Source organism: Pristiophorus japonicus, unplaced genomic scaffold (assembly GCF_044704955.1).
Source record: "Pristiophorus japonicus isolate sPriJap1 unplaced genomic scaffold, sPriJap1.hap1 HAP1_SCAFFOLD_254, whole genome shotgun sequence".
In the NCBI taxonomy this organism is placed as follows: Eukaryota; Metazoa; Chordata; class Chondrichthyes; family Pristiophoridae; genus Pristiophorus; species Pristiophorus japonicus.
The window spans coordinates 218,699-230,580 of NW_027252274.1; the positions used below are offsets into that span (position 1 = coordinate 218,699).

General features: G+C 44.6%; 1 protein-coding gene across 1 annotated transcript; it reads right to left on the reverse strand.

Annotated features, from left to right (window-relative positions):
* Nucleotides 1–1,231: 1,231 nt before the first annotated feature.
* On the reverse strand, nt 1,232–11,520 carry LOC139247073 (probable G-protein coupled receptor 139). The gene is made up of 3 exons (XM_070871487.1): nt 11,421–11,520; nt 10,360–10,413; nt 1,232–2,163 (listed from the first exon to the last, which is right to left on the reverse strand). Exons 1-3 carry the CDS (start codon nt 11,518–11,520, stop codon nt 1,232–1,234), a joined length of 1,086 nt encoding a protein of 361 aa, XP_070727588.1.
* Nucleotides 11,521–11,882: the final 362 nt, after the last annotated feature.

Below are 11,882 nucleotides of genomic sequence, written 5' to 3' on the forward strand. Positions count from 1 at the left end.
TCACACAAACTTCAGCTGGGTCTGGATCACTGGACCCTGAGGCTGGTCCCTCACACACTGAGCCTCACATTCACACACACTTCAGCTGGGTCTGGATCACTGGACCCTGAGGCTGTCCCTCATACACTGAGCCCCACATTCACACACACTTCAGCTGGGCCTGGATCACTGGACCCTGAGGCTGTCCCTTATACACTGAGACCAAACATTCACACTCACTTCAGCTGGGTCTGGATCACTGGACCCTGAGACTGGTCCCTCACACACTGAGCCTCACATTCACACACACTTCAGCTGGGTCTGGATCACTGGACCCTGATACCTGATATGCAGCGAATGAGTTCGGACAATGGCTGGGTTTTCCTGCAGATAGTGAGCCTCAGTATGTTTTCGGTGAAGGAGAGCTTGATGAAAGCGACACTATTTTACTTTTCAAAAAGTTAGAATCACATTGCTGTCACAGTGCCCAATCGGACCTGCGGTCACAGATATCTGACAGCAGGCAATGGCCACCTGGGTCATTTCTTCCTGAGAAGAGTCTGCAGCTGTTCACACACCGTGCTACTGGTTCTCATTGCCAGTGGTGTTGTTACTCTGCAAACACCATTGTACAGAGACAGTGGGAAAGGGGACTCGCTGCTGGAAACACCACCGTTCACAGACACCAGGACAATGGACTCACGTCCACAATCAACATCACTTCAGTTCCAATAAATTCCACAGAGCCGCAGGTGATGGAGAAGCTGTTCGTGAACTGGAGAATGTAAACTTTCAAAAACAATACATGCTGATTGACATAATGATCTGTTTATTATTCTCCAGGATTTTCCACACTCAAAAACCAACACAGTTGTCATTCACTTCCTGATATTCTTCAGCTATTACATCGAAAGGCGTATTCTCCTTTTACACTCCCCTGGGATAACCCACGTGTTCTGATGTTCATCCGGCAATAAACATTCCATGGTCACAACATCCTAAACCTCAATGCTGGGACTTGTATCTCTTTGTGTCCAGGAGCATGATTTAATCCAATTAAACTGCCACTGCTGTTATAACCCACTGTCTACATAATGGTCTTCTACCTTGTTCACAGACACTTACATAGGAAACCGTAGGCCTTGTCAGATATTGCCCAGTGTTATGTCTGAAGAAGCCTCGGCCTGAGTTGTAGCCTGCTGAGGTTCAGGTAAAATATAACTCAGGATACGATGTGTGATGTAAGGCAGATCTAATGTTGGGAATTGCTCTGAACTTTTCTTTCCTGAACTAAATTAAATAATATTCTCAGAGGGTACTTCAACCCATTTTTCAGCTCATCTCTGAATTTAGTCTGGGTTACTGCATAAATACACGTGTTTGTACAGCAGCTCAAAAGCAGCAGCATGTAGCTGGTAAAGTCTGCAATAAGCATCGGGTCATTGAAACCTGTATGATAATAGTGGTTTGTAATTCGGTATAATAAGAAATATATCACATGCGCCATCCAGAGCAGTATGAAGTTACCGGATATAGCGAAGAGTAAGATGATGGATTTCCTTCGGTTCTCCATCTCCGGATCATTGTGATTCACATCATTTTTGCTGCCCCTCAGCCTCCTGCGGACTCTACTGGCCGCCAAAATGTATCCTACAGTCAGAGCATTGAGCAGCAGTATCAGGAATATTGGGAGCAGTGGGGTTAAACAGCGGTTAATCCAGCCAAATGTTACCCAAGCAGTTACAGTGTAATACTCGGGTTTTGCAATACAGCCCCAGGGTACATGGTCGATTGTATAGTGGGGTTCATATATAAAGTACCAGGGGATGTTTTTTATACAGAACAGCAGGCACACGGTTCCTATAACCAGGGATGCAGTTTTCTCGGTGCAATATTTAGCCCTCAGCTTCTGGCAACAAATGGTAACAAAACGATCGAAAGTGAAAGCGATGGTTAACCAGACAGAAATATCCGTGACTGCACGAACCAGCGCTAGGAGGAAAGAACACACAGATGTGATGTGCAGGAAGGTAGTCTGGAAATAATAATCATTAATCCGATTCAGTATCACATCAGTGAAAATGACCAGTAGATCCGCCGCTGCCATGGTCACCAGGTAGCGAGTGATACATCTGGAGAGACCGCACTTTCCCCGGGACAGGATCACAATCGTCACCACATTAGCTGTAAAAGGGAAACACACAGGAACAGGGAATCAGCCGTCAGGTTACAGCAAGGGAGACAGTTACACAGGATTTGGTGTGAAATGTACTTTACTGCAGGATCTGGGAACTGGAACTGAACTCTTTACCGCTGCTAGAATTGTCCAGCAGAACAGGATTTTAACATACAATTGCAATGTTAAATATCTGTGAGTGTGGGGTAAAAACGCGAAAGTAAACGACTTCACAAAGTGTACCGAAAATACTAATAGATTCTGGAAATTTCCTCGGAGCTGTTACCCTTCTGCCACTGCAACTTCGTCGAAAGTGGGGTAGAAATCCACCGGAGATCCGAGTAAACTACTGGCCATTTAAATGTATGAATAAATGGACAGTGTGAGAATGAGTTATGGATAATTGCGAAAAGTAGCAGTTCAGTGACAGAGGAGGGAATGAACAGGAAACAAATTGAAAATCAGTCATGAATGGTCAATTCTAAATTGGGAGATGGTTGAGGAGCGGTGAGAATGAAGCCTGGCCGAAATGCAGTGAATGCTAAAGGGGAACAACCGAGGGTGAGACAAAGTGCGGGATTTGGGTCCGTGGGCAGGAAAGGGGAGCGGATACAAGGTGTGGGTACGGAATGGCTCAGAGTTCTCATGTTGTATTCGCAGACTGGAGGTGATGAGTCAAGACATTTGGACAAACTAGTCTCAAACATCATGATAATAGGGGAGTTGGTATGTTTGAATTCAACCAAGTTGCAACAGTTACGTTTATAATCCACCAGATGAACATTTAATCTGATCAACTGACTTCGTGGCCAGAAGTCGCAGATCTTTACATTGGTGCCTTGGAAAGTGCAACCCCCCATCTGGACAAACTCTAACAATAACCACAAGGGGGAGATGTTCAGATGTGATCATGAACAAACAACTTTATCTTGCGCCTTCTTCTGTGATCCTAGGAAAAATATACATTCCAAAGTACACAATGGCACAAGGGGCATAATCTTCTCCTCGCTTTTAACGCCTCTAATAATGGAGCAAACCTCAGAGGGAGTTGTGGGTGGCGATCTCCAGACCGAAGCAAAGATACAGCACAAGTGACAATAGAGGCTGTAGTCCAGCCCAGGAGATACCTGCCGAGATTCAGCTTCAGAAAGGCTCCGTGGTAAGGTCTTAGCTCTGAATTGGCATAATCCATCTTTAATATTAATCCGGCACATAGCAATATGGAGAATCTGTCTCTGGTGAGAAAGACTGGTGGAAAGTACATCCCAGCGGATGTGGGACATTATATGTACCTGAGCTTCCAGCACAATCTATCAACAATGTAAGATATGCTCAGAAGTGTTTGATTCGGATTCCTTTGGTGTGCAGGATAGTGTGACATATAGCAATTGTTCCAACTTGATATACGTAAAGAGCTCCAAGTGTTCATTTGTAAAAAAATAGAGACAGACAGAGAGCGAGAGAGAGACTACATATACAAAAGAAACATCGGCACTGAAAAGATATCCTGAACAAGATAAGGCGGCTGGTGTAGAAATAATTAACTGAATTCCCGTTCAATTGTGTTTAGACAATACAGTCTTAGCTGGAAATTAAATCACATGGGTATATAAGATTAATATAGTTAATTATGAGTGTGTGGTATGTGGGGTGGGTGGGTGGTTACCATGGATACAGATGTATAATGGAAATCTACAGAGAAAAATTGACAAAGTAACTCTGAATCAAACACAAAAAATGGGCCGTCCTGTGCTATTTACAAGACGGAGGTGGGCCTTCTTGAACCGCTGCAGTCCGTGTGGTGACGGTGCTCCACAGAATTGTTAACTGGTGAGCTGCATGAAATAATGGCGAAGATATGAGGAGAAAATATTTCAGACTGGGCTTTTCAAATGGCCAAACCTGTCAGTACTTTATGTATCTCACGTTTAGAGACTCATAAAAGTTGCTAAAATCATGTCCCCTGTTCAGTATTTGTCAAATCACTTAATTAATTCAACAATTGGAACATTATTACAACACCAATAATTTCTACTTATATAGCGCCTTTATAAAACTTCCCGAGGCGCTTCACAGGAGTGTTACAAGACATAACAAATAAATTTGGCACCGAACCACATAAGAATAAATTACGACAGATGACCAAAAGCTTGGTTAGAGGGACGTTATAAGCACTGTCTTCAAGGAAGAAAGGGAGGTATAGAGGCGGTGAGGATTTAAGGAGGCTGTTCCAGAGCTCAGGGCTCGGGCAACTGAAGGCACGGCCACCAATGGTTGATCAGTTAATTCAGGGATGCACAAGAGGGTAGAATTTGAGGAGCGCAGACATATTGGGGGGTTGCGATGCTAAAGCAGGTTACAGAGATAGCGAGGGACGAGGCCATGGAGGGATTTGTACACAGAAGGAGAATTTTGGAATCGAGGTATTGTTGAACCGGGATCAATGTAGCTCAGCGAGCACAGGTGGGATTTCATGCGAGATTGGACATGCACTGGCGAGTTTTGAATGAGCTCAAGTTTACATAGGGTAGAATGTAGGAGGTGAGCCAGGAGTGTGTTGGAGCTGTACAAACTTGAGGTAATTAAGGCAAGGGTGGAGGTTTCAGCAGCAGAGGAACTGAGGCAGGGGCGGAGACGGGCAATGTTATGGAGGTGGAAAAAGGTGGATTTAGTTATGCTGCAGATATATGGCCAGAAGATTATTTCCTGTTCTAATAGGATAGCTCGATTGCGAACTGTCTGGTTCAGTCACAGACAGAAGCACGGGAGAGGGATCGTGTCGTTGGTTAGTGAATACATTTTGTGGCGGGACCCACAGAAAATGTCATCGGTATTCCCAATATTTAATTGGACAACATTTCTGCTCAACAAGTACTGAATGTCGGACAAGCAGGCTGCCAATTTAGAGACATTCGAGGCCTCGCGAGAAGTGGGGGCGATGTAGAGCTAGGTATCAGCAGCCTACATGTGGAAACTGAAGCTGTGTTTTCGGATGATGTTGGCAAGAGGCATCATATAGTATAGAACAGGAGTGGGCCAATGATAAATTCCCGGGGAACACGATATGCAACGATTTATCGTGAGAATAGAAGCGAATGCAAGTGATTTTCTGGCTATGATTAGGGAGATACGGATGGACCCAGGCGTGTACACTCCCACCCAGTTGGAGAGGCATTGGTGGAAAATGGAGTACTCAACCATATCAAAGGCTGGGACTGGTCGAGAATGATGAGGAGGGAAAATTTATCTTTGTCAATGTCACAAAGGATGCCATTTGTGAGTTTGATAAGAGCAGTTTCGGTAGTGTGGCATGGTGGATACCAGACTGAAGGGATTTAAATATGGAGTTCCGGGAGGCGACAACATGTTCAAGGACTTTGGAGTGGAAATTAAGGTTGGAGACGGGGCGATAGCTTGCAAGCCCAGTGTGGTGAAGGGTTGTTTTTTAAGGAGAGGGGTGATGACGGTAGATTTGAAGGAGAGGAGAGGACCTGAGCTGAGAGGACCATTAACAATGTCAGCTAACACGGGAGCCAGAAAAGGAAGTTGGGTGGTCAGCAGCTTGGTGGGAATAGGGTCAAGATCAAGTGAGCAGGAAGTGGGTCTCATGGATAAGATGAGCATGGAGAGTTCAAGAGGGGCAGATCAGGGAGAGACTAGAGAGAGATGCGACTTCATGGCTAGGGCAGGGTGGAAACTTAGGGGATGTTTGACCCGTTGGGCTAGAGGAAGGAAGAGAAGTGGCAGAGGCAGCTGATTGGGTGGTCTCAATCTTTGAGACAAATAATTCCATGAGCTACTCACACTTGTTGTTGGAGGTGAGTGTGGTGGAGACTGGGAAGAGGAGTTTAACAAGAAGGTTAACAGTCGAGAATAGTAGCCGGGGGTTATATTTCCATTCTAGAATAATGTTGGAATAGTGAGCCGTTTTAGCAGACACGAGTAGGGCCCGATAATACTTTATGTGGTCTAGCCAAATCTGGCGTAGAATGGTTAAATCAGTTGTTCGACACATCCGTACAAGTCTGCGGCCCTTGTACTTGAGTGATCGAGAATGAGGGCCGTACCAGAGAAAGGCCAGAGTGAGAGAGATTATTTGTTTTAATAGGAAATAGGGCATCAAAGGTGATGCTGAGGGGATATTTGGGGAGATTGGTGGCTGCAGAAATGTCATTGTCAATTAATTCATTATCTCCTCGGTTTAAACAGAGTCACAGTTTAAATAGTGCTGATACCTGATTAACAAATATTCTAGTAACAAAATGATTTGACAATTATTCTTGTTTCTAATTGCAGCTGCTATATAATGACAGGACACAAAGGGAAACAATGTCCTTCTCTCACTGAATCCAACCACCACTGTTGCCAGTTACAATTAAAATATCATTACTACTGTGTCTTAATGTTTCTATATTCCAAGCTCTCCATCCCTTCAGTCTCCGGTTCCACTGCCTGTGCAATGTCCCAAATATAATCATTACATGTGTGTATAACTGGCTGCAAATGTTTAAAAATGAAATTTGCAGCCACGGACCATAACTGTGCTTGGTGCACGAATTCAGCTCTGAGTAAATACATCACCACTGTGGTTTCAGGAATTGCTTGAAAACACAACCGTATTTCCCAGAATTGGCGTGAAATAAAACACGTGTATTTTACACTCCAGCAAAGTTAATATGCGCTTTCACTGTTTGTCAGAAGATGGTTTCTACAACTTCGTAACATACTTTGTAATGTAACTAAATGTATATATATACTACAGCAAGATCCACAAATACAACATCTGGTTGGTAAAGTTGGCTAAGGTTTGCGTTATTCGGAAATACTGCCATGGGAATGCCATACGAATGTCAGATTGGATTTTCGACAGGGTATCAAACCCAAAAACTTCTGATTCAGATGGGAGCCCCGGCTGTTACATTTCAAGGCCAGGTAGATAAGTTAACCAGAGCATGCAAAGAGGAGAACATTAGCGAGGGGTTCCTGACGCTGCTAACGATTAACTGAAACAATTTCACACTTCAACGACATCCCACTGTGTGAATACTGGGCTCATTCTCACTTAGAACCGCATTGCTCCGAGACATTCCATGTAAAACAATGTTAGATTTTGAGTTGGAGAATCAAAAACATTGTAATATCAATAAACATCTCGCAAAGTTTGGAGGGAATGGAGGACAGATATTCTCGGAATTTCCGATAGTGACCCAAACCTGACAAATAATCACCTCAGGACCGACAGAGCAATGACCAGGCCCTCCAGGTAATACAGCGAGACACGGATTTATGCAATCTGTAACCTGTTAAAATGAGTGATGGAACCTCTATGGACTGCAGGATATCATCGGACATTTTTTCCTGTAGAACATTCAGATACACTGAAATTGGACCTGCGATTGCCGGAAATCTCATTGCAGAAATGATGACTCTGGTGCTTGACGTATAGGAACGCAGGATTAGATCATTCTGCCCCACAAGCCTTTTCCACCATTCCAGTAGACCATGGGTGATCGGCACCCTCACTCCAATTACCGTCTTGGTTCCATATCCCTTGATACCCTGACCTTAACAAATCTATCGATCAGAGTCTGTAAAATTACAACTGACCATTAATGGACAGAATTTTGTGAGAACGAGTGTTAGATTTCTCCTCGACTTTGTGTGAGAAAGTGTTTCGTGATTTCACTCCTAAATGGCCGAGCTCACCGCCATAGGAAACAGTCTCTGTGCCTACACTATCGAACACCTTTATCTATTTAAATAGCTCGGTTATATCACGTTTCGCCCTTCTAAACACAATGGAATACAAGGCAAGGTTATGTAACCTTTCCTCATATTTGAATACATTAAACCGTGGTATCAGTCTGGTTAACTTGCGCTGAAACCCCTCGAAGGCCAATCCATCTATCCTGCGATATGTTGCCCAAAACTGAACGTATATATTCCAAATGAGATCTGACCAAATCTCTGTAACGCGAGAACAGCACGTCCTCAGTTGTAAATATCTTCCCCCTTGTGATAAAAGCCAAAATTCGCTTAACATTTAACCCTATTCTGTGGTTCCTTCCGTGCAACCAACTATCGATCCAAGTCGTAAGATTACAGCTAATTACGTGGGTTCCCATTTTTACGAATAATAACTGAAAAACATTATCAAATCAGGGACTTAACTGACAATGTAATACAATTTGAGACGATGGGAACAGACATTCCAATGCACCGAGTACTGATCATATTTATTGTTAAAATTACCGCAGCTGACACAAGATTGAATGGAAATAACAATTTGGCGCTTTTGCTTCACAAACTAAGCACGTTACCGGGAACACCAATTACCACGCCGAGAACTGGAACACGGCAAATGGTAATACAATAAATCAAACTGTACTGATCTCTGAGAAATGATCGGGACTCTTGGTGCGGCACTTGTTACAACGGACCATGTGAGCTGATATAGTGAGAGATACTCTTAGTAATACAGGGGCGAAACTTGCAGTAGGAGCATTAGGCTGCGTTGATCCTGAGATTTGTGAGAGTCAGCGGGACAGTGAGACAACTCACTTCAATCTGTTCTCATTCAGTAACCTCTTCAAACAGTCTCTGCAGAGCGTTAAAAACAACAGCCGTAATATTGGACTTTAATGCTGATCATGTTTCGTCAAACACAAACATACAACGCAATTTATTAGTACAGGGTGCTGGGAACTCAGGAGACAGGATGTGAGATTTCAGTTTCCCAACTGAAGTGGGAAAGTTAGTCAGTGGTACAATGGGTGATACAACACACTGGTTCGATACCCTGGGCTCTGCCACATAACCTGTAAATGTGACTTAGAGGAATGTTACACAGACACAGATTACAGGGCGATATGACAGATGTGTTTAAAATTATTGACAGGATGGAAGAAGATAGATAGAAGCAGACTGATTCCAGTAGATGTGTGTTGCAGAACGAGGCGCTGTAGAAAGAAGATGAAATAGAAGACAATGGAACAGAGAGAAGAGAGAGCAGGAGAAGCTTTTTTATACAGGGATTGGGGAGGAGGTGGAGTTCAGTCACATGGATAGAGGTTGAGGCAGAAACTGTCAGAATTCAAAGTAGATTGGGTCCGTGGCTGGAGGGAGAGGCGAGAAAGGGATATGGAGACCGGGTGGGTAAATGTGACTAGAAATTCCTCTATCTCTCAGTATCTGAAGCGAAATTAAAGTGAATGTGTGTGGATCACCGAGCGGACAGACTTACTGAGGGGACAGTCGATGTTATATCACCCTGCAAGCGTTTGGTCTGAACAATAAATGTGTGCGATTAGTATAAAGGGACCATGACCCGGCATGGAGACGGTGCTTTGGTTAAAATGCAGGTATTGAATCTAAAACGGGTTTTTAAATGTGGACAAACGCAGGACAGCTGCATAGAGCGCCGCTGACTTGTTTCAATCGGTCTCTCACAGCACGGATCCCCGGTCTGACCTGTACCGCTGCAGGAATGGATGTGACAGAAACCAGCTGCCTCCCACCGGCTGAAGGTAGAACAATCTCCGCCGGGAGGGTGAAGGCGAGTCTGAGAACAGGCTGGTCACCGGTCAGTGGAGAAGATGAGGGAGAGAGTCTGTGTTCCTGCATGGAGCACAATCCCACTCTCGGCATGGATTCTGATCACCAGGAATAATATCCGGCACTTTGCTGGAACCAGACCGAGAACAGCGGGTAGATTCTGATTAACGGGACTGAACAAATCCCGGTCCTGACTGTCCGAATTCCCAGGTATATGTCCATGATCGGCTGTCAGTGTCTATCTCCACAGCGGGAGTCAATGGAGCATTTTACAACACGCTGAATGTTCAGTAAAATATAATCTGTCAGATATTACCGAGTGTTACGGGAAAGGAGAGCAGGCACGGAAAAATGGGATTAAAATAATCCATTGAATCACACATTGCACGATTCTCAGATAAAACGGGCCCAGTTTGAAAGACATTACATGGGGGAAATAATCTGAAGCTTTTATGGGGGTTAAAGAAAATTAGAAAGGCACCAAATGATCAGTCACTTAAAAAGGTAGAGCGGGAAATACAGTCACTGAATCTCAGCCTTTTAATTGAATTGAGAAGAATAGTTTAAAAATATAATTACTGAAATAAGAGCAGGAATAAAGTTAATCCCAACTTTATTCACGACGTTAGTAACGGAATATAAGCACTTACCGGGGATTCCCACGGCAGCTATAATCGGAAAGTAAAGCATTCCTGCCTGTACAACTGGTGGTAACCAGGAAAATGGATAGGCGATTAACGGAACTCTCATTCTGTCCGAGAAGTGATGATGACTCTTGGCACTGAACACAGGGCTCCAACTGACTGTGAGATGAGAGCTGAAGAGAAAAACGTAATTATAATTGCGGGAGATTTCCTGTGGGACCATGAAAGATCAGGAGCATTGATATTACTTCCAGTCATTTGGCAGCGCGTCAACACCCTGCACAGTAATGTTTGTGCTGCACTAATTATATCCAAACTAATAATACAAGTGTTTGACGTGAAACCACCCAAAGATCGGAGTGATATTTTGCTCACATTTCTAACTAACAATGTACAGAAAGCCGGGCTCTGCCGGCAATGCTGCACCACATTTAACAGAAGCAGCTCCAGTTTTCCTCCTGGTATGTGAGACGGTTAAATCCTGTCGATGCACCAACTGAATTCTCCGAATTCTGAAACATGTTTCAATGTTTACACCACTCCGGGCGTTCGTCACTCATCCGTTTCACTGTGGGAGTTCTGGTTGGCAATTGAATCAGAAATATATGTCTTTAGCACGGAAGAGGTCGGGCATTGCACTAGCACCTTGCAGAAAAATGAATCTAAATTATAGTGTAAAAAGTTGCTGAATTAATAGCGCAGAAAATTCAGTCTCATACTATAGCTCACTCACTTATTTTGCCTGCATATCGTAAAATTGTCAACATAATGCTTGGTGATGAAGTGCAACAAGAAATTGCAAAAATTCCGCTGTCTGACCATACAATTCGGAGAAGGATAAATGATATGTCATCTAACATTGAAGAAAATGGCAAACCGTTGTTTAGCTCTCTGTCACCAGTGCCAAGGCCCGCGGCAATCGGTCACTCGGCCCTTATCACCCAACCCTTGGCTCGAAACAACCGGTCCCTTGGCCCTGAACCACCATTGCTTTGCCCTCAGCAACCGGCTGTTCTTCCCTCGGCCACCAGTCCCTTGGTCCTCAGCCACCGTAACTTGGGCCTTACCAACAGGTCCATTGGCCCTTAGCAACTGGTCCCTTGGCCCGTACCAACCAGGCCCTTGGCACTTAGCAACCACGCCCTTGGACATTAGCAACTGGCCCATTTGCCGTTAGCAGCCAACACTTGCCACTTAGCAACCGGTCTCTTCACCCTCAGCCACTGGTCCCTTCGCCCTGAGCAATGTTTCCTCAGCCCTCAGCCACTGGTCGTTTCGCTCTTGGAGGCAAGGCACCTGGCACTTAGCAACCAGTCCTTTGGCCCATAGCAACTGGTCCCTTGCCCCACAGCAACCAACATTGGCCCATAGCAACCAGTGCCTTGGCCCTCAGCCACCAGTCCCTTCATGCTCAGTCACCCGATCCTAAGCCCACAGACTCCGGTCGTTTCGCTTCTAGCAGCAAGGCACTTGGTGCTTACCAATCAGTCCCTTGGCCTTTGTCAACCGGTGTCTTGGCCCTTACCAAC